Below are 23,002 nucleotides of genomic sequence, written 5' to 3'. Positions count from 1 at the left end.
TCAGGACCCTCCATTTCCACTTTCTCCCCGGAAAATAACTATTTGCATCATCAGGATTTTGGCTAATGGAAGAAGCGCGGGATGAAAAGGGAACTTCGGAACACAAGAGTGCCGTATTCCTGGATCCTGACAGTTGCCGCATTCCGAAGTTTCCTTTCCATCCCGCGCTTTCTTTCACAAGCCAAAATCCCAACGATGCCAATAGCTTTTTCCAGGGAGAAAGTGGAGATCGAGGGTCCTGAGGAAAGTCTTTGTGCAGAGGAGATTGGTCCTCTTCCCTTGCTCCACCCCAATCTCTCACGATCTGTCAGGCAGTGCTTGTTGCTGCTACTGCTGCTATTCAGCCCAGCTACCATATCTCTTTGCTGACTGATCCGGGCAGATTTGGTGTGTGTTTGTGTGTGTGTGTGTGAGAGAAAGAGAGAGAGAGATGAGCAGCCTTGTTTCCTTTCTGCTTCCCTTTTGCCGCCATGAGGAATATTTAATCCAAATGGAATCTATCCCCACCCCTTCTCATTGAATGGGCCATTCCCAGCCAAGCACAGCAGCCGCCATTCAGCAGCCCCCGCATGTCTTTCCCTCCTAGCGGAAGAGAAGAAGAGAGCCGACTGCTGCTCCGTGGGCCGAGCGGCTCACCGTCACCTCCAGTCCGAGGGAAGGGGAAAAACAATAAAGCGCGGAGAGAGCTGTTTAGTCCTGCCCTGCCATGGGAGAGGTAGAGAAAAGTGGATTTGAGATAGATAAAAGCCTTACTCTTTAAGAAGATCAAGCCCCACGCGTTGCATTTTTGCTCTCCCCAGGAGCACTTTGCAGGCCTCCTCAACTCTCTGTATGCCCCATTTTTCACAAAAAACGGAGTGTAGAGATGGTTTGGGATGCCTGCAGGGTGCTCCTGGGAGCTGGGGAGGGCAAAACCCTTTATTTTATTTTATTTTACCTCTTCAAAATCTGGGTGCGTCTTATACTCCGGTGTGTCTTATACTCTGAAAAATATGGTATAACTTCACAAGTGGAATTTTCAACAAGGATTCTCAATCTTGCTTAACTGTCTTTTTGTTTTTATATTATTCTTGGTTGCCTTGAAACTGAGATGTACAAAGTGGAGTTGGTATCAGTTGGATAATTGATATTATCCCTCCCCATCCCCCGATGTTTTTCTTTTCATATGCAGCTTTTGTCTTTGAGGAGTAAATGTTCTAATGCGAAATCCATGTCCAACGGCATCTTTCTTTCTTTTAGCACTTACGTTGTTCATGGCCTTGGAATCCTTTGCAGTTTATCCACTGAAATGTTCTTGTTGTTTTCATTGTGAAGGACAGCAGTGTATCAAATGGCAGCGGATCTGCTCTATTGCAGAATCCATGGTTTTTGAGAGAAAACTAGATACAATATACCCATAAATTGTCAAAGTAGACAGTGTATCTTTACATGTACCATGTTTTCCAGAAAATAAGACAGTCTTATTTTCTTTTGACACCTCCCCCCCCGAAATAAGTGCTTGGCCTTATTTTGGGGGAGGTCTTATTATTTTTGAGGTGCAGGAGGTGGCGAGTGTGGCCACCTCACGGCTGCTGCTATTTTGCATGTCGCTGGGCCTGCCGCTCTTTTTGCGGCGGCCATTAGCGTGACGGAAGGAGCGCGATGGCTAGGGTTGCGGGAGCAGCTGTTAGCTGTGGGTGCATGGGGCATATTCTCCCCTCCCTTTCTCCCCTCCAGCCTCACCTCCTCACCTCGCGTTGCAGGGGTGGGTTTCAACCGGTTCGCGGCGGTCCCTGCGAACCGGTTGGTTGGCGAACCCGGAAGTAAGTAACTTCCGGGAACGGCGACTGGCCCACCCACCCGCCCGCGCTCCTTACCCGGTTTTGACGAGTTCTGCGCTTCCACGCATGCGCAGGACGCATACAGCGCCTGCGCGATCCTCCAGGAGCAGCTGGAGCATCGCACAGGCACTAGTACGCATGCGTGTGCTGCGCGCGTGCATGAGGACGCCGCCGGCCCCGTTCCAACCGAACCGGTTGGAACGGGGCGAGAAACCCACCCCTGTTGTGTTGTTTGCGTGGCAAGCAACCAGAGGAAATGGCGGGGACCAGCTGCGCATGTGTTTACATATTTTCAGTGAGGGCTTATTTTTTGGGAGGGCTTGTTTTAGCGCCTCTATTCGAAAGCCCGATTGGGCTTCTTATCCAGGGAGGTCTTATTTTCGGGGAAACCGGGTATGTGTTTGTGTGTGCGTGCGTGTCTGCATCTATTGTATGTGTATCTATTGTCTATGTGTATCGTTGATATCTATGCTGCTTCCTGTCAAATTAAAAAGCGATTGGATGCAATTAAATGTGTAGTGAGACTGTGAACATTACAGAGTAGTTGAAAGTTATTGGTGTAGTATTTTTCTTTCTTGCCCAGTGGAATAGATTGGTTCAGGATTAGAGTTTCAATTTAATACATTTGAAACGTCCCTGTGTTCAACATGCTGCTAATTGGGGCACAGTCCCTGGGCATGAGGGCTGCAGAGTTTTCACAAATAGGCTTTCGGTAAATAACATGCTGCCTTGCATTTTCACTGGCCCATCGACAGATAGCACAACAAGGCAAGTGAAGAATTTTGGGGTTTAGACCAGTGTTTCTCAACCTCGGCAACTTGAAGATGTCCGGACTTCAACTCTCAGAATTCCCCAGCCAGCATTCGCTGGCTGGGGAATTCTGGGAGTTGAAGTCCGGACATCTTCAAGTTGCCGAGGTTGAGAAACACTGGTTTAGACACATAAGCCGCATCGCAAAAGCTCTTCTCTTCCCACCTTGCTAGTTCTCTGTCTTGAGAACCTCCATTGAGAGGCCCGGAAGAGATCCTCTCTGCTCTACAATGGATTGCTCCTTGTAAATAAGTAACCCCTAGTGTTACCCAAACTCCAACTTGGCGTTGAATGATGAAGGTCTTGACCATCTTCTGTTTGACATCTTCTGAAAACTGCTATCACTTCTTTCCCCGCTCCTCAAAAAATTACCTTCTCAGTTCCTTTTATCTCTTCTCACAAGACTTTCCAGGCCTCCTAATCAATTCATTGTGGCATTTTTATATTCCAGTTTGTCTGAATACTTCTAAAAGCAGAGTGCCAAGAATTCGACACAGTATTCAATAGGGGGGGGGGAGGTTGTCTCATTAATATACTGCTTCCCTTGATTTAGAAACCCTCTGTCTGTTAATTATCCCCAATATTATTTGCTATGACTTGAGTATCTATATATGTATAAAAACATTTAGTTTAACAGTCTGTTTTCCCACTTTCTCAACTTGTGTGCCTATCCGTTCTGGTTTCCATAATCTGAGCCCTTAGATCAGGGGTGTCAAACTCACATCGTCATGATGTCATCACACGGCGTAGCACAACTTTTTTCCTCTTTGCTAAACCAGGTGTAAGTATTGCCAACGCGTGACGCATCCCACCCACGACCCGCGAGTTGGACACCTCTGCCCTAGATCAATATACAGAAGCTCCAGAGTCCCATTCAAGTATCTGTTACCCCAATTAAATCATGGATATATTGTATGATTTAGATAAATTCTATACTTCATCATTTTTATCTTCTGTAAATGGTGTGTGTGTGTGTGAATTAGAAATAACATTTTATTGGACAGCTCTGAGAATTAATTGTTACATTTTGAATTTAATTTAAGCAGATAAGGAAGTAAGCAATGAACCCCTACACCTTAGACTGATCTGTACCCACTGATTTACTAGAGAATGTAAAAAGACTTGGTTCTCCCTGCTTTATCACACACATATCCCTTACGCAGCGTGGGTATAATGTACTGCTCTCTTTCAAAGCCTTTGTAAAAATTATGGAAGTGCTTATAACAGCTGCAATGTATGTTATGAATGTAAAGTAGGGGCTAAAAACAGTTTTAAAGGATCTTGCATTCAAGGATTTCCTAGCGTGAATTGTGATGATTCTTTCTCCAGCACGCCATGATGCTTCCTGTCCTAACGCACCACATCCGTTACCATCAGTGCCTGATGCATTTGGACAGACTAATAGGCTACACTTTCAAAGACCGGTGCTTACTACAGGTGAGCTCATGTTGACAACTGTGTACTTCACAATAGGACTATTGTACTAAGGTGGGATAAAATGAAGGGAACAGGAAAGAAATGTATTGGTATCTTCCTATTGGCGTTTAAATCCATTTGCTCTCCAGATGTGTAGCCTTCAGTTCCAGGATTCCCCCGTCCTTCTCCAGAATCCAATTCCTTCAGGGAGATTGCTGTAGATAATAAAGCCTAGATCAGTGTTTCTCAACCTTGGCAACTTGAAGATGTCCTGGACTTCAACTCCCAGAATTCCCCAGCCAGCATTCGCTGGCTGGGGAATTCTGGGAGTTGAAGTCCGGACATCTTCAAGTTGCCAAGGTTGAGAAACACTGGCCTAGATTCTAAGAGTTTAACCTGGAGAAAGGAACTAAGTGAGATAGTTGGAGACAGAGTCAGAACACAGCGGATCCAACTGGGCCCTGAGCATTAAACCGTGGCTGATTAGATAGAAAAAAAATGGAGTAGGAATGTAGAATAAAGGACAGCAACATGATACGGTAAAGTTTAAAATTGTAAATATTTTTTCATATTAGAAACAATGAAAGGCTGTGGGATTGCAAAGGATCTCAGCAATGTTATCGAAAGAAGTCAAGATTTCATATAACTTGTCATTCCCTGATAAGATTGCAAGATCTTGCTTATTTTATTGGCTTTGGAGGTGATCACATTCTGAAAATGTTGCTGACCTTGGGAGTAAGCAGTGAGTAGAAACAAACACGGATGAGGAAGAGAAAGACGGAAAACAAGATTTGGACACGGATAGAAACAGAAGCCTCCGGGGAAACTTCAAAAGGAGTCAGAGATAGTTTTCCATGTATAATTTCACATCTACAGTACATTTGGTCATGAATATATGGGCAGTCCATTAATGAGGACCCGGATTGTTGTTGGGGGGCAATATGCTGACTCTGTAAACCGCTTAGAGAGGCCTGAAAACCCTATGAAGCGGTATATAAGTCTAACTGCTATTGCTATTGCTAATTCCGGTCTGGGTTATTACTCGGGATTACAATCCTCCCGACAGAATCGGTTTGCAATTTAAGACATCTTCTTGAAGGTGGCATAAACTCCAGCTGGCACTCATGGCCCTCTTTAACTGTTCACAACTGTTCTAGTTATGACCCTACATAGATCAGGATACTCATGCCTAATAGCTGGGCTGGTGCAAGGCACACTTTTTGGAGAGAACTCAGATGCTGCAACTTGTTCAGGATGCGACAGCTGCACTCTTAGGGGACAGAATAACCTCCTCTAAGGCCACAGGATTGGCTAGCAGCTAGTAGGTTTCAGGGGCAAATCCTAAGTGGTGGTTATCCCCTAAAAGCTGTGTATGATGTATCATCTGACACAACACCTTCCAGAATGTGACTGTGTTAAGCAACTCTGAGTAAACCTACTGAAGGTCTTCCCACCAAGCAGGAAAGATGAGGGGTTAGATGATAGGTCTTCTCTGAAGAAAACCTCCCTGCTTTGGAACGTATTGCACTTTCCCCAGAAACACGCCTGGCCCTCTCCTTCCATTTCCCAAGGCAATTAAAACAAGCGCTTCCATTGTGCTTTCGATCAGTATTGATAATAGGTCTGCAAAGGGTTTGTTATCTTAATGATCCCCTCATTATTATTTCATTCTGTTTAATTCTACTTTGTGGTTCACCGTCTGCGGACCTAATTGATCACAGTGGTTTACAAATATTGCAAAATGAACAAAGAAGTACATAAATATCCTGGTGATGATGAAACACAGTGTGACATAAAATATAGGAAGCTCTTAGGCTGAATACCTAAAAGTCAGCTCAGGTATATCTGAAATTAAACTTACTGGGCACAGTAAGGGCTTTTTTCTGAATTGTCATGCATAGCATTTCACAGATGCTCTCATACTTGAACTCTTTACAAAAACCAAAAACTAGAAGGAGTGGTAGAGGGGGAGGGGAAGTAGGGTAGAGGGGAATGTTGGAGGGAAGATGGAAAGTTGGAGGGGGGGCGAAAGAAAGGGTGTATGGAGGGTCGAAGAGGTACATTGGGTTTCTATTTTGGGGGGTATTGTTGACAAGAGGAATGGCTGTGTTTATTGTTTAATGTTATATGGCCCCGGTTATGCACAGTATATATGTGATGTATGGAAATGGGGAAAAAAAAATAAAAACACATTTACGAGAAAAAAAAACAAGAAAAACAAAAACAAAAACTAGAGTTAGATTCAACAGTTAGATTTTCACAGCAGAATTATATTGCATTATAATTGTACATTTAATGTTATAGTATATGTTCCTGTAATATTATCATATTAAATAATGAGGATTTGTTAGATAGGAAGAGAGACATGTGCTATATATCACTAGCTTTCTTTTGTCAGGGAGGGGTGGGTAAGAATTTCTTTCACCCAGCTAGATAAAACACTTCCAACATTTGGGAAACCATGAATGACTCACTCCTGACATTGAACCTAGTGAAATTTCTCTGGGGTTTCACTGAGCATTTGAAGTTGAATGAACATTTGTTCGTTGTGTTTCCCTTTGATTTTGGGATTCTGCATTTTAGCTTGCCATGACTCACCCAAGCCATCACTTGAACTTTGGAATGAATCCAGACCATGCCAGAAATTCCTTGTCAAATTGTGGGATTCGGCAACCCAAATATGGGGATAGGAAAGTTCACCATATGCATATGAGGAAGAAAGGTCAGTGTGATTGTCTTTCCTATTGCCATTTTGTCCTTTGATGTGAGCATTGAAGTTGCTTCCAAGAGTTCTTCATTTCAGCCTTTTTTTAAAAGCAGGTTGTAAAAGCAGAACATTTATTGTTTCTTCATAAATATCCTCCTTGTAATTATCAGACTGCCGTGGTACTCAACTGCTTTGAAACTTATTGAATTTGGTACTCAACGCATGTTGACATGAAAATTTTGTCCTGGTACTCATCATTTGTTTCGTACTCAACACACAAGCTAGCTAGAACATGTCGCTGTTGGCGGCTTTGTGACTCACTACATTATTCCTTATAGGAAAAAAATGTTTGATACTCATCATTTTTGGTACTAATTATACCTCCCAGAACCAATTAACAATGAGTAGTGAGATACCACTGTATATTGAATATATGAATACATTTTTAGATGTGATTTTGTATTTTACAGGTATAAACACTTTGATCAATATTATGTCACGTCTTGGCCAAGATGATCCAACTCCTTCCAGGTATGTGTATAAATATTTTTCCCGCCACTGGGCTTCTTATGCATTACAAGTGTGTGGCAGTGATATTCACATTACGTAATGCCTGCATTAACTCTTTGATGTGAACAAGACTTCAGAATTTCAGTTGAATTAAATGATGCATTTACAATGAGAAAGCACGTGGTGTAAAATGCTGGAGAAGATACAAGTTCGCAAGTGCAGAAGGACAGCTGGTTCCCTTCAAACTAGGATTCTCAATTCAGGAGTCAGATTCAAGTAAAATCTACCAAGAGCTAGTTTGTGGTTTATTTCTTGACTGCCTGTTGCCTTTACTATTGTTAGTTGATCCTAAAAGGAAGAAACTACCCTGTTTCCCTGAAAATAAAACATCCCTGGATAATAAGCCCTTTTGAGGCTTTTGAGTGCCTGCCGTAAAATAAGCCCTCTCCCAAAAATAAGCCCTTCCCTGAAAATATTGCAACACAGCAGCAGCCATGGGGTGACCACGCTCTCCTCTTCCTGCACCTCAAAAATAATAAGGCCTCCCCGAAAATAAGGCCAAGAGCTTATTTGGGGGGGGGGGGGTTTCAAAAGAAAATAAGACCCCGTCTTATTTTCCGGGAAACACGATATCCACCACTTCAATATTTTAATTGTCAATTCTAATATTTTTTTACTGTTTCAAATATTCAAAGTACATCAAACTTTCTGGCTAATGGCCCTAGTCCTAAAGCCCAACCATCATTTAATAAGTAATCCTATGTTCTCAACTGCTGAGAAATTCTGCTCTGAGAGGTCTACCCAGGCAGGGCAATCGACATTTACAGCCGGCGAGAGTAAGGAGAAAGAATGAACTCTAGTTGAAGTATGCAGTCCTGAATGTGCCAAGCCACATACGGCTTTATCAGTCAAAATTATCCCTTTGAATTGCAACTAGAAATCTGTTGGTAGCCAATATGGGGCAGAACCACATAGGTATAACGTGAACATAATACTCCCACCATTTTGGGGGCGTTCACTGCTGGAAGTGGCTGATGGGGTAAGAAGATGTCATCCCCATCGCAACCATCTCTTGGTTCTGGTTTCAGTATAGTTTTGAAATCACAATCCGTGCAGTTTTAGCGTTTAAATGTTTAAATACCTTTTACTTATAGTATTTTATAACTTGTAAGCGTATAGGGGAGGTGAGGGGCATAATGAATGAATGAATGAATGAATGAATGAATGAATAAAATAAAATAGTGACAAGCACCAGTCAATACTGAACACTGCTTTTAGCCAATTGTGCTTTTAAGATGGACTTCAAAGGAATTCCATGTTCATGGTCAAACTGTGAGGTGGCCATGTCATCAGTCAGCATAGCCGGGTGGCCCTGTTGTAAAATGATGCTCCTGGAGCTTCGCTTCTTAAGACTTACGTGGAGAAATGGGGGCTAGAGTATATTCCAGTGCTGATATATTCCATGGGAAATTTCTATCTCAGGCAGTGACAATTTCAAAGTTATATGGAGTTTGCTTTTTATTCTAAATATTTAAGATAGCAAAGTACATTGCAATTTCAGATGGTATTATTTCCTTATTACCTATTGCCTCCAATATTCTGATAAAGATATTTTTCTCCAGATCCCTTTTTACTTTCTTTAAATGTCATTAGTTTTCTTCATCTGCTCAAACTTCATAAAGTAGAATAGATTTCTCATGAAGTATTATAGCCCAAATACTTCTGCAGACCAATATCCATATAGCATAGGATCGTTTTCCAGAAATGTTTGCAATTCAGAATTTAATGGGAACCCTGCCTTTCAGTTTGTGTGGAGAGCTCAATTTTATAGATTGTGTATCATTCTTAGGCTACATCTGACAACACTATGTAATTACAGCAATGTCATATATATATACCACTGTGGAATGATTTTGATGCTGTTTATTCTCCTTTTTCTTCACAGAAAATTGCAGTATATTTAAATCAAATCTTTGCTCCCTCCCTTCATTCTTAATTGAATTCAATCTGTACTTAATTACTTTTAATCTTTCTGCGTGGGGAGGGCGGGGGGGAAGAGAGAGAGAAAGGGGTCTGGTGTGTGCAGTATACAAGTGAGATGCATACCATAAATAGGTGTGCCATCCAAATCTTAATGTAGGGCTTAAACTGTGATATTTAAGGCTGAATTCTTACATACGGTCTGCAAATTATTGATATTGTTGTTGCTAATCATGGGGCAGGACAAGGAACTGTGCAATCTTTTGAAATCCTACCTCAGATTTTTTTAAAAAAATCTATTTCTTAGTTGCATTGAAAACTACCATACATTTAATCCAAATAGCAGTGCATTGAGACTCTCTTTCTATTTTTCTCTCTATTCCTCTACCTACCAACCTACCTACTCTCTCTCTCTCCCTCCCTACCTACTGTATTTCTCTCTTTCTATTTCTCTCTCTCTCTCTCTCTCTCTCCCTTTATCTACCTACCTAGCTACTCTCTCCCTACCTACTTACCTACCTACTGTATTTCTCTCTCTTTCTCTCCCTCTCCATCCCTCTATCTACCTACCTACTTTTTTAAAAAATGTGCCTCTTCAAAACCTGGGTGCGTCTTATACTCCAGTGTGTCTTATACGCTGAAAAATACGGGTAATTCTAATTTGCAAGTGATAGCCTTGTTAGCTATCTAGCCACATCAGAAGTTTAAAAATATGTCATTGCTATGAATCATAGACCATATTTTTTTCCTGATTGCCATAATTGAATTTCTGATCACCAGTGGCAATCTTTTTCTTTTGGGCGGGGAGGGGTGTCTCCCAGTCCTGCTCTCAGGATTTGGCTTTCCTGCACAATAATCATTAGAGGCCTATTGATCTCTTTGACTGCAGGTGGGACTATTTCCTTCTTGCTCAAAAAAGCAAGGACGCTTCTAAGAACTGTGCAAGCACCCATGTAGAAATGTAGGGGAAGCTTCCTTCCTTACAGGCCGTTGGTGTCCATCTATTTCAATACTGCATTTTCTACAGGGCCCAGCAACTATTTCCAAAGCTTCAGGCCGTAGAAAAGAAATGCTAAGAATTGAATATGTCATGTTTTGCATGCGAAGCATGTCGTCCCCTCGTAAGCTGTAATCCTGCTTGTACCTAGAGAATAAAAACGCCAGGGAAGACGAAGGGTCAGGCTCACTATTATAGCTGAAACAACGCGCTCCCCGCGAGGTGCTTTTATTTTTTGTGCGCCTGGCAGAGCCCATAGATGGCCTGGGGGGAGGCATTTCTTTTAAATCATTGACAGGCATAACAGCACACGGAGAAGTCCCTCTCAGCAGGCTTCTGCACGTCATTATCCTCTCTTTTACTAATCAGTCAACACAAAATTATAATCTGCCTTATTACCTTCCAGGCCGCCTGTGGCTTTTGTACGGGGGAGGAGAAGCCCAGATATTCACTGTTGTGCATCGGGAATCCAGCATTCTGAAAGAAAAACTGCGGGAGGCTAACGTCCTCTGCTTATTGCCCAAAGAAGTGATGGGTAGCTGTTTTCCATCAGCGACGTCAATTAACGGTGGTTCAAGAATCACTCTTAATCGTCTTTGCATTCCTTTGCAGGATTAACCACAACGAACGCTTGGAATTTTTGGGAGATGCTGTGGTTGAGTTTTTAACTAGGTAAGTGTTTGTGTTCAGGTCCAGCACCTCATTCTGCCTTGCGACAAATCGTCCCTTTCTCATCTCTTAACCCTATTTAGTCCCTGAAAACAGATAGGCAGCCTTCAAAAGATGCTGTACAGCAGCAAATTCCATCATACCTTTCCATCATACCTTTCCCTCGGGGGAAAAGGGCGGCATACAAATGAAATAAAACATACAAACATGTTGTTTGCGGGAGACTTGGAATAAAAGTAACTAAATTAGAGGGGGAAATGTGATCCAACCCTATTTGTAAACCTATAAAATACATCTCTGTCCCGTGATTATTTTTGGATGATTTCCTCGTTGCTGACAAGAAAACTTACCCACTTCCAAATCTGTGTCTTTTTCAAAATAATGCACTGTTTCTGATGTGCCAAGCATTTGATTGTACATATGACTTTTGCATATTTTGAGTTGAGCTTACGTATTTTGAGCATTGCTCATTTTCCCTTAGAGATGGGAAAAGGAAACTGTTAGGCAGTTGAAGCACCAAGTGCATTTTCTCTCAACTTTTGTCTAATGAGCCAAGTGCCTTCAAATCTAGTTGGGCCTACATTCTGAATTGACCTAGGTCTCTGTACAAGTTCTGTTGCAAATACTATACTTGCCAGCTGTTGGGATTTTGTTAGGATGGTCCAGCAAATACTTGAATTAAAAAGTAGGCTTCCCTTACATATCCTGACTGATCATAGAAATAGAAATGATCATGGAAATAATTGGATTCATTTTAAAATTTACCCAATTTTATTTTATAAAGAGAGGGAAGATCTGATCCTAAAGTACAAGCATGTTAGTACCATTTTATAATGTCTTGGTAAGACCAACTTGGACCATCCAATTTTTGTTGCCACGATATAAGACTCTATAAAGAGTGCAGAGAAGAGCAAGGAAGAGGATGAGGGGACTGGAGACTAAAACATAGGAAGAACAGTTGCAGGAACTGGGTATGTCTAGTTTAATGAAGAGAAGGACCAGGGGAGACATGATAGCAGTCTTCCAATATCTCAGGGGTTGCCGCAAAGAAGAGGGAGTCAAGCTATTCTCCAAGGCACCTGAGGGTAGAACAAGAAGCAATGGGTGGAAACTAATCAAGGAGAGAAGCAACCTTGAACTAAGGAGAAATTTCCTGATAATTAGAACAATTAATCAGTGGAATGATTTGCCTCCAGATATTATGGGTGCTCCAACACTGGAGGTTTTAAGAAGAGATTGGACAACCATTTGTCTGAAATGGTAGAAGGTTTCCTGCCTGAGCAAGGGATCAGACTAGAAGACCTCCAAGGTCCCTTCCAATTCTGTTATTTGTCATTTAGACATGATACTAAGCCCAACTTATAACTGAGTCTGTTGCTCTTATTTCCTTAGTGACTGGAATAACACAGGTAATATGAAGATCATTTATTATCTCCTGGTCTTCATGCATTTCTTCATGCATTAAACTAGTAACCCACAATTGGAAATTAGTGTCTGTTTTGGAAATGCCTAAAGCTGAAGAGCATTAGAAGACTCAAGAAGTCTACTTATTATCCCGATGGGATGCTTTCCAAGCATTGGGCTTTCGCCTTATCCCTTTTTATTGGCTGATTTCTTCCATCCGTTGGTTTCAGAGTAATTGCTGAGTTACATTTTTGGATGTTACTGTAGAGGAGAATAAGAGAAGACCACAGATATTTCTGAAGTTTAATACCATATTCAGACCCAAAAGTGTACTAGAGTAAAGTGAAAGGCTCGTGTTTTTGTCCCATTAAATGTAATTTAGAATTCCTCATAACTGTTCTGAGCGGTGGCTAGTTTAGCACCAAAATGCTTCTAGGTTGTTAGCCTGCAAATAAAGGAGATAACATCTTTTGGGATGCATCTTCTTGTCACAGAACTCCTTTATCTTTCTGCCTTTAATTTCAAACGTGGCGTGAGTTTCCAAGTAAATCTCGAAACGTTTCTTCCCTTTCAAAGTCTGTTATTCATTAATCCTGACCTCATAAAGGCAAGCTTGGCATATTCTGCCTTTTTAGGAGCAGGCAGTCACATACATATATTCACAGTTTAAAAAAAAAAAAAAAAAAATCACTAAGTTCCTTCCAGTTAATGGATGATCATCATTTGTTTTGGCTTTGTATGTTTTTCAAAAGTACTGAAAAATGACCCCTTCCAAAAATCCCCATAAAATGGACTTTTCATAGCTTAGTGAAAACAGCAGCCATTTCCTTGATAAGTGTTATTTGTGAGAGAAGGCAGTATAAAATAAAAATAAAAACCTGAGGTAACAGCTTTCAAAACCAATTTCAGATCTCAGCTGCGTTGGGAAAAGTAGTTGTTTTATTTAAAGAGGGCTCTAAAAATATTGCAGCATTACGGATAAAGGAGAGGGGAAAAAACCTGCCACTATCAATGCCTTTTAACAATTACGTTGAAGGAGTAGTTTGGAAGTTTTGTCTTGTTTCTATTAAGAAGAAAGACATTTTTTTAAAAAAAATAATCCTGAAAATAATATATTATGAATGACAGCTGATTTAGGTAATGCCATGACATATTGCCATGTACTATTTTGGATTACAGGGTACTTTTTTTCATTTATTTCCTTGAGGCTTGAAAATTGGCACGGTGAACATGTAAGGTCTTCTAATGTCATTTCTGTGAATCACATTCAGCAGAATCCTCACCACAACGTTTCTGAAATCAAAAGTCTAGCTATTTACTGAAGAGGAAGATCAGACAGGCAAACAGAGAGAACATCTCTGGCCCGAGGGAATTTAGATCTGCAAAAGATCTTCCCATCACACTGCAAACTCCCAGTTAAATTCTTTCCATAAGTCCTCCTTTCCTCTCCGCAAGGGAATTTCTCCTCTCACCAAAGTCCCACTGCTTCACGACAATGTTACTCTGAGGCTACCAGTCCTGGGCTGCAAATATCAGTCATCGTGTCACAAGAGCATAGAGGTACAGAAAACTAGGAAGTGATACAAGTTCATCAGGACTTCTTTTTTTGGTCTAAAGCTAAGAGTGCTTACTTTGGACTTTCCACGGCTGACATAAATCCCCCGAACCGACTCTTAAGAGCATGAAGCTTGAATCTGTAAAATTATTCGAGAAACAGGTCTTATCCTTCTCGGATATAGTCATTCTTTTGAGCAACCTTGCTTAGGTTCACACTATAGATTTATTAGGTTAAATATACTCCCAGATAAATCTCCATATAATGGGATTGGATTCAGGGCCATTTACTGGCTAGGCCATGTCCCTAAAACTCTACATTTTCATCCGATCATTTCTATAAACACATGCAAAGAGGATGAATAAATGTTTTAAAGTCAGTTTTTTCCAGGAATTAATGTATGAGTGAGGTTAGTGAAGCGCTTATAGAATCAATTTTATCTATTTCTTTTAACATTTATTTCTCTCTATTCTTTTTTAAAGAAGCTTTTAGTACCTTACAGAATTGTTCTAAAACTAAAACTCCTGAATTTAACGAAAGAACTGAGAGCCACAATGCATCATGGGCTTTCTTTCTTTCTTTCTTTCTTTCCTTCCTCCCTCCCTCCCTGCCGCCCTCCTTCCCTCCCTCCTTCCTTCCTTCCTTCCTTCCTTCTTTCCTCTCTCTCTCTCCCTAGATTCATGTTTTATTGACAGCACAAAGTATGAAAAAGTAAACAAAGAAACCCTTCTTCTTATTTTACTGGAGTAAGTGATATGAAAGCTACTTCCCTGTGGCTTCTTCCACTCCTTCAGTGATTGGATGAAAACACCAAATACATGACCTGTTTTTCTACTCACTTCACCGGGAAGAGAGAGGGAACAGGAATTAAATGCCATTGATCATGGCATCCTTCTGGATTGGGTGCAAGGATTAGGATTGGGCAGCAGGGTGCTGTGCTGCTTTTTCAAGGCTGCTTCCGGTCAGTGTTTGTAGGGGAAGAGAAGCCAGCCGGTGGCCTTTGTTGTGAGATGCTACAGCTCGATGTTCTCTCTTTTTTTTATCCGTTACATGAAGTCGCCGGGTGAAGCTATTCATTGGTTCAAGGTGGAGTGTCGTGCAGATGCCTATAATGTCCAATTATATCTCTCTGCTCTGAGCCATCCAAGTGATAGAGTGGAGGTCCTGTCTCAATGTCTGGAGCCTGGATGAGGAACAAGAGGCCTCAACTCAATCTTACTAAGATCAAATAGCTTTGTGGCTCTTTGGAACTCCTGTGTCTATCTCAACTTCTAGAGGAGGTTGGCGTGCCTGGGTAGATCCTCTGTGCCATCTGAGAGTCCAAGTGGACTCACAGCTCCTCCTTGATGGGCAGGTAGCAGCTGTGGCAAGGAGCCCTTTTGTATAGTTTGGCATTGTATCCCTGGAGCAGCCATTCCTGGACTGGAGGAAGGGGGTGTTCACAGTCACCCATGCGCTAGTCCCAAATGGATTACTGCAAAGAGGTCTACGGTGGGGCTGCCCTTGAAGAGGATTTGGGAGCTTCTCCTGGTGCTGGTCATTTGGCATGTGAGCTCTGCTTTGTGCAATTCGAGGTGCCTTTAGTTATTTTGAAAGACCTTCATGAGTTGGGGCTGGGTTACTTATGGAAGAATCTCTTTTCAAGTCTACCCATCCTGTTATATCTGGTAGGAAAGGCCTGCTTTAGTCCCCATTGGTAAGAAAGGGTCATCTGTCAGGAGGAGACTTTTTTCTGGCTGTGGTGCCCAGCTCTGCAATCTCACCCAAGGCACTTAAAATAAACCTGTCTTTACCACTGAGTTGGTATCTTGATAGTAAGGATGGGCCCCTGTCATGGCTTGTTTGAATGCCTGGGAGTCTTCCTGATTGCTATTTTTATGATATTTTGTTGTTGTTTTTTTAACTCTGGGTGATTTTGAGTCTTATTCTCTTTTAGTTGTGAGCCATCAAGAAACATGCATATGAGATGAGTGATTGTAAATTTACTAAATAAATAAATTAGGAGAGAATTGTATCATATGATGTCTGCCCATCTTTGTATTTTTTTTAAAAAAAAACTATTGTCAATAAAACCATTATTCTACTATGTTGAAATAGTTTGAAGGCTGGGGGAGTTTAGGAATCCACACTACGTCCTGTGCAGAAATCAGATAGAAGGACATTTGGAACTGTTATTTCATTGACGGGAACATATTATCAGCAGGAGAGAATATATGAATCATTATGTGATTATTATCTTTTTTTTTCCCCCAGTGTCCATCTGTACTATTTGTTCCCAAGCTTGGAGGAAGGAGGATTAGCAACATACCGTACTGCCATTGTTCAGAATCAACATCTTGCAATGCTGGCTAAGGTATATATATATATGGTTATTATTGCATCTTGGTTAGTGATAACTATAATGCCTGGCTGATCGGTTGGTTCATCCCATCCCTCGTCCTTTTGCAAAGCCTTTATATGTGTAACAACTTGCCTCCAGAAGTCATGAATGCTCCCACACTGGATGTTTTTAAGAAGTGATTGGACAACCATTTGTCAAAACGGTATAGAGCAGTTTGTTTTTAGCAATAGCAATAGCAGTTAGACTTATATACCGCTTCATAGGGCTTTCAGCCCTCTCTAAGCGGTTTACAGAGTCAGCATATCGCCCCCAACAACAATCCGGGTCCTCATTTCACCCACCTCGGAAGGATGGAAGGCTGAGACAACCCTGAGCCAGGGAGAATTGAACAGCCGAACTGCAGGTAACAGTCAGCTGAAGTGGTTGCAGTACTGCACCCTAAACACTGCGCCACCTCGGCTCTTGGTTTTTGTGTGCCTAAAGGGCGTGTGCATCCCTTGTGCTCCCCTGCTCCCCAGTGTATGCGCCCCCCCTCACCCATTTTTGACTTCCAGGTTGGTACAGGAGGCCTTCCAGGACCAAAATGCAATGCGACCACCCCATCTGTGCATGCGCCCCCTTGTGCATGCACATCCCCCTCCATGCGCCCCACCCCTGTACATGCATGGCAGAGACCCGAAGACCAGATGGCCAGCGGGAGGCGCACACGCGCATGCATGCTGGAACTGGGCTGGGGCAATGGCTGGCGTGCCCACAGAGAGGGTTCTGCTTGCCACCTGTGGCACACGTGCCATTGGTTTGCCATCATGGGTAAAGGGTTTCCTGCCAACTCTGCATCTCTGTTATTCTCTTCTGTTATTCAGATTAGCTTTTGCGTTTTCAGGTTTTGAAAGTGGCCTAAAGCTGGTGCTCTTCAATCTTTCAAATCATGAGACTCAACCTCTAATATGACTGCAGAGGTTTGGTTAGCTTTAGGGGCAGAAAGGAGATAAAACACTTCGTATTTTGGAAATCTTGCAGTGATCATAAGGAGCTTAATATAGACTGCATGTTATTAAAATGAATAGGAACTTATGGAAGGAACTCAATTGCAGGTGAGGCTTTCAGAGCCGAGGTGGCGCAGTGGAAGAGCCGAGGTGGCGCAATGGTTAGGGTGCAGTACTGCAGGCCACTTCAGCTGACTGTTATCTGCAGTTCGGCGGTTCAAATCTCACCGGCTCAAGGTTGACTCAGCCTTCCATCCTTCCGAGGTGGGTGAAATGAGGACCCAGACTGTGGGGGCGATATGCTGACTCTGTAAACTGCTTAGAGAGGGCTGAAAGCCCTCTGAAGCGGTATATAAGTCGAACTGCTATTGCTATTATGATTCAAAACATAAAATCTTCCTAATATCTTGTTCCCAACTGATTAGCCATTGCTTGTGACTCTAAAATCTAAAATACCTGGAAGACATCAAGGTGTGTTCTGAACCAATAAGTTGCAGGAATAGCATTGAGCTCTTTTTTCATATTTTTATGACCTGGCCTATCAACCTGTTGAAAGGACCTTAATCATTTCCATTATGCCTGTGGAAAGTGATTGTGAACGAAGGTGTGTCTTTGGTAAGAAGTGGCTGAAAGTCGGTTTTCATCACAAACACATAAGACTAAATTATGTTCTTGGGAAGTGGTAAAATATTTCCATAATGAAATGTTGGAATGCAAAACCTACTCTAAATAGATGAAATTGAAAAGGTCAGAACTGCCAAAATGAGTTTGAGCAACTATGCAGGTGCCCTATTGATGAGATGGCCTGATGGTTCAGCCTTCAGAAGGGGCCCCCTCAAAGCTCCCAGCTGAGGTGCTGGAATATAAAGTTGGGTTGGGCAATTGACACGTAATGCAGACACAACTGATCCAACTTAAAACAGAATGGGAAAAAGAACAAAACTATTTCTTATTTGTAATCAACCGGCCTGTTTACTAATCTTATGCTTTAAGGAACTTCAGAGTTCTTGATGTTCTCTGATCTTGTTTCTTCTTCACCTTCTAAGTAATATCATCCTAGTCATGATGGTATCTAGTTGGATAATGAAACATCTTCAAGCAAACAATCAAGGACACGGCAATTTAACCCTGAGCTACAAATACGCATGGTTACTTTTGTATATAATTTTATATATTACATACTATACATACGTGTAGTATATTTTATTACAATATATTTTATTATAGTGAGGTGTTTTTTTGTTATATTGGTATTGCTCTCAACTCCATAACTGGCCTTCATTAGCAGTTCCTTCTAGCTTGGCCCATTGCAGAATCAAGTTTTATTACCCAGTTGGCAATTGACTATGCAGGATGGGATGTTGGGTTTATCAATCTGGATTTATCAAGTTGCCAAAGGCTGTTATAAGGGTTCCACCACAAATGCGCGCACAACAAAAGTGTGCCTGACTAAACCGCGGTGACTAAAGCGCGGTGACAAAACCACGTGACGAATGAGCAACGAATTAGCCCTAAACCTAACCCTAAACCTAACCGTAAACCTTACCTTAAATTAAATCGCGCTTCTATCGTCGCACTGTTGTCGTCGCGCTGTTGTCGTCGCGCTGTTGTCATCGCGCTTTTGACATCGCGGTTTTAGCACCGCGGTGTTGTTGGCGCGCTTATGACGTTCGCGCTTTTGTCGGGTCACGGTTATAAGGAGTCCCTGAAAATTTACTAAGTAAAGTTTTTCCATCACTATAGCTGCAAGTGAGAGAAGCTTTAGCTGCTAAACAGTATCGATAGGCCAGTTAGTGAATGGGCCTCAGAATGGCAAATGGAGTTCAACGTAAGCAAGCAAAAAGAAATTTACGTTGATGTCTAAATTTGCACACATATATTAGTGGGAGTTGAGATAGCAGTGAGTGTTTAGGAAAGAGATCACAGCAGATGTGTAAAAGATTTTAAAATGTGCTGCAAAGATGACATGATTGTATAAATAAAATTAAAATTAAAAAAGAAAAGAGACCTTGAAATTGGAGTGAAAATACCAACACAGTGTACATGAATGAATTTGTAAGAGGCAGAGTTAAGCACATCATCAGCTTAGAGTCATTCTGTTGCCTCAGATGGTCCAAGAACAGCCCGTCTTGAATTTCTACTGACCCTCATCTGGCACCAATTTTGAACTGAACTTTCCTTGATTAGGTTCTTGTAAATAGCCCTGAGCAGTAAATCCTTTCTGAACTGCAACTTAATGAACAGTCCTGGTCCTTTGCGCCTGAGAGAATTCCATGCACAAGGCTATGAGGAAGGGAATTAAAGCAGCCAGTTTTGGAGAATCATTCTCCCTTTCCCCACTTTTTTTTTTGGGTGGGGGAATTATATGATATTTCTGGTGGGCACATTTCAAAAATAATTGAGGAACCAAAAAAAGGTGCAGCGTAGAGAAACCAAAATTATTAGAGGCCTAGAACAGTCACCCGTGAGGAAAAATTGTAGTGTCTTGATCTGTAGCTGAGAGTAAAGTTGAATGAAGAGATGCATAATTTGCAGAATTTGGAACATGAGGAGAGATATTTTTTTCTTCCATGTTTACAATATCAGATATCGAGGTTATCTCTGAAAGTGAATGAGCCAATGGTCCAGAATCACTAGCAGGAGAACTGACTTACATGACACATCGAATTGGAGTTTGGTGACATGAGATGTGGTGAGAACCATCTCTTTAGGATAGGGTCTTCTGCTTGAGCAGGGGGCTTAACTAGAAGACCTCCAAGGTTTCTCCCAACCCTATTTTCTATGTCTAAATAAAGGAAAGATTAGGTTTATTTATTTTTTTCTGATGGCTATTCAGTATCTCTTCAAACGCTGCCAAAATCCCCCATATCCCAGCTACAGGGAAGCAACAGTGGTGGAGAAATATTTCTGGTCTTCCTAAATGCATTTGGTTTACTATTGTATGACAGAATGCTGGATTGGATGGGGTGATTTTGTATCCAGCAAGCTTCTACTAGGCTACTATAGCAATAGACTGAGCAATTTACAGAGTCAGTACATTACCCCACAAAACCTGGGTCCTCATTTTACTGACCTTGGAAGGATGGAAAGCTGAGTCAACCTTGAGCCAACCAGGATCAAACTCCAGGCTGTGGGCAGAGTTAGTGTCAGGTGCTGCTTCGTTTAATAATCAGGAAAGAAAACCACTCAACTCCATTTGGTTGAAATCAAGTGTACTTTTACTAATTACAAACGAATAGTAGCAAAGCAAAGCTGAGTCTGGTTAATTGGGCGCGAAAGCAATGAATATCATGTATAGTTCAATCCCCTCCCCTTGGCAGTAGCAATAGCAATAGCAGTTAGACTTATATACCGCTTCATAGGGCTTTCAGCCCTCTCTAAGCGGTTTACAGAGTCAGCATATCGCCCCCAACAACAATCCGGGTCCTCATTTCACCCACCTCGGAAGGATGGAAGGCTGAGTCAACCTTGAGCCGGTGAGATTAGAACCGCCGAACTGCAGATAACAGTCAGCTGAAGTGGCTGCAGTACTGCACCCTAACCACTGCGCCACCTCGGTACCCCAGTCCATAGTCCAATTATAATGCACCCAACTGTCAGGTGGGAGATAACTTCAAAAAACCTCATCAGGATGGAATGCTGGACAGTTAACCTTGGTGGGAAACTCCCTTCCTCCACATGCGCAATGAGATGGTCAGGACAGCTCCTAGAACATTCCTCCAGCACATAATGATTCCCCTCCCAAATACCATGCCCCCCCCTCCCCGTTTCAATGGCAGCCGAAGCAGCAGCAAGGCAGAGGCTGACAGTTAGTCTGGAATACTGCATTCTAACCACTGCGCCACCAAGGATCCTCTCTTCCTGCTCTGGAAGCAATTTGAATTGTGGCCTTTCTCCTTGAGTCCCGATTTGGTTTGCCTGAAAATTATTCCCACTAACAATCCTTCTAAGTACCGGCATAATGCGAGAGTCTGCCTTGTGAAAAATTTATGGGGATGCTAGATGATACTGAAAACGTCGAAGTGACTTACTTACAACCGAAAGAGTTTTCGATTGATCTTTCAATTTACTTTCCCTTAACTAGCGTCACTTATGCTCCCAAACATACATAGTTCATTGATTTCCCTTTACGCTTCTTAGATGCCTCTAAGTCCCCTTCTCTCAATTTTCATCATCATCTCTCGCTCTCCACCTTCTGCCAGGTGCCATTGCTCTTTATCCTTGTGAACATTTATTCTGAAGCTGTTCTTTTCTGACTGTCGCGAGCGTCATTAATGTGAAGAAGAAAGGTTTTATGTTTTGTCTCCGTGCCGGATTTATACCTCTCGATCCAAGGGTGTAAATAGGAAGTTGTTCAGGTGGTTGTGTTTCATCGTTCCCCATATTTAGGATTTATTTTGCGTTCTGAGCATGCAGTGATAGCAAAAGGAGATATTTGGGAGGAGCTGGGTTCCCCCCCCCCCTTTGTTAGCTGCTCTTATACAGTTGCTTCAGTCCAGCTGTGGGAGGGTTTGGTTATCTTTCTGGATTTCAAAAGAATACTAGAATCATTCTGTCATTTTATGCTTTACTTGCTGGTCTACTGAAAATTGATTTATCCTCCAAGTTGACGCAGCTCACATATAGCTCTGTGTTAGGTGGGGAGACTTAGTTTCCTGTGATTTGTGCCTACAAAGTTCCAGAACGACATGAAATGAAAACTCAGTGAGAGGGGAAGGATAATCAGATTATTTCTATGCCCGTGCTGATAAAAGATGGGAAGAAGCCCTTTTCCAGCCTGATTCCTGGAGATAATTTAGGTCAGTGATGTCGCCGCGTGCCAAAACGGCACATGTGCATGTTTACATCCATACTGCAATGAATGTGTGACACCCCCCCACCCACCTGCGCATGTGTGTGCAATCCCCCCATGCTCCCCCCGTGCATGCGTGCACCTCTTGTATCCCATTTTGGGTCTACCAGGCCTCCCTGAAAACTCCTGGTACTAAAACTGTGGCACGGGGGTGCGCTGCAACTCCCCCCCGCAACCCCCCGCACATGAATGGCAGAGACCCAAAAATCAGCTGGCTAGTGGGAGGTGCCCGCACATGCGTAGTGGAGCTGAAAATGTTCAGGGGGGGAGAAGGTGCTGCTTCTTTAAGTAGTTTATTCATTCTGGTTCACTCTTAAAGTAAACTCTTAAAGTAAAGGCATATTTGGAGGAGTTCGACCAAAATCTCATAAGAATTTGTCTTTATTTAATGCATGGGAGGGGGGTAGTTGACATTAACAAGATTCAAATGATTTTCAGAATATGCACAGCCCTGTTTAGTATTCTAGAGCTGCATGTTTCACTTACATAATCTTTTCCATGAAATATTTTTAGGGAGTGAAACATGAAATACACTGATCTATAGGTAAAGGTAAAGCACGTATGTGCTAGTCGTTCCCTACTCTAGGGGGCGGTGCTCATCTCCATTTCAAAGCCGAAGAGCCAGTGCTGTCCAAAGACGCCTCCGTGGTCACGTGGCCGGCATGACTAAACGCCGAAGGTGCACGGAATGCCGTTCCGTTCCCACCAAAGGTGGTTCCTATTTTTCTACTTGCATTTTTACATGCTTTCAAACTGCTAGGTTGGCAGAAGCTGGGACAAGTAACGGGAGCTCACTCGGTTACGCGGCGCTAGGGATTTGAACCACTGGACTACCCCCTTCTGATCTGCAAGCTCAGTGTCTTAGCCACTGAGCCACCGCGTCCCTATACACTGATCAATAGAAACACACAAAGTGCAGAGTGAACTCTTCTAATGCATTCAGGGAATACAGATG

The 23,002-nt window shown here is 42.3% G+C and overlaps 1 protein-coding gene across 4 annotated transcripts in view; it reads left to right on the top strand.

Annotated features, from left to right (window-relative positions):
- DROSHA (drosha ribonuclease III) overlaps positions 1 to 23,002 on the top strand; it is a 116,309-nt gene that overhangs the window by 48,388 nt on the left and 44,919 nt on the right. For all 4 annotated transcript variants that reach the window (XM_032222610.1, XM_032222611.1, XM_032222609.1 and 1 more), the window contains 5 exons: positions 3,960 to 4,067; positions 6,630 to 6,768; positions 7,224 to 7,284; positions 10,853 to 10,912; positions 16,122 to 16,221. In XM_032222610.1, coding sequence (XP_032078501.1) covers positions 3,960 to 4,067; positions 6,630 to 6,768; positions 7,224 to 7,284; positions 10,853 to 10,912; positions 16,122 to 16,221 — 468 coding nt within the window. The remainder of the gene's footprint in view (positions 1 to 3,959; positions 4,068 to 6,629; positions 6,769 to 7,223; positions 7,285 to 10,852; positions 10,913 to 16,121; positions 16,222 to 23,002) is intronic.

Source organism: Thamnophis elegans, chromosome 8 (genome assembly GCF_009769535.1).
Source record: "Thamnophis elegans isolate rThaEle1 chromosome 8, rThaEle1.pri, whole genome shotgun sequence".
In the NCBI taxonomy this organism is placed as follows: domain Eukaryota; kingdom Metazoa; phylum Chordata; class Lepidosauria; order Squamata; family Colubridae; genus Thamnophis; species Thamnophis elegans.
The sequence above is the reverse complement of the archived record's forward strand: the minus strand, read 5'-3'. Positions and strand labels throughout refer to the sequence as shown.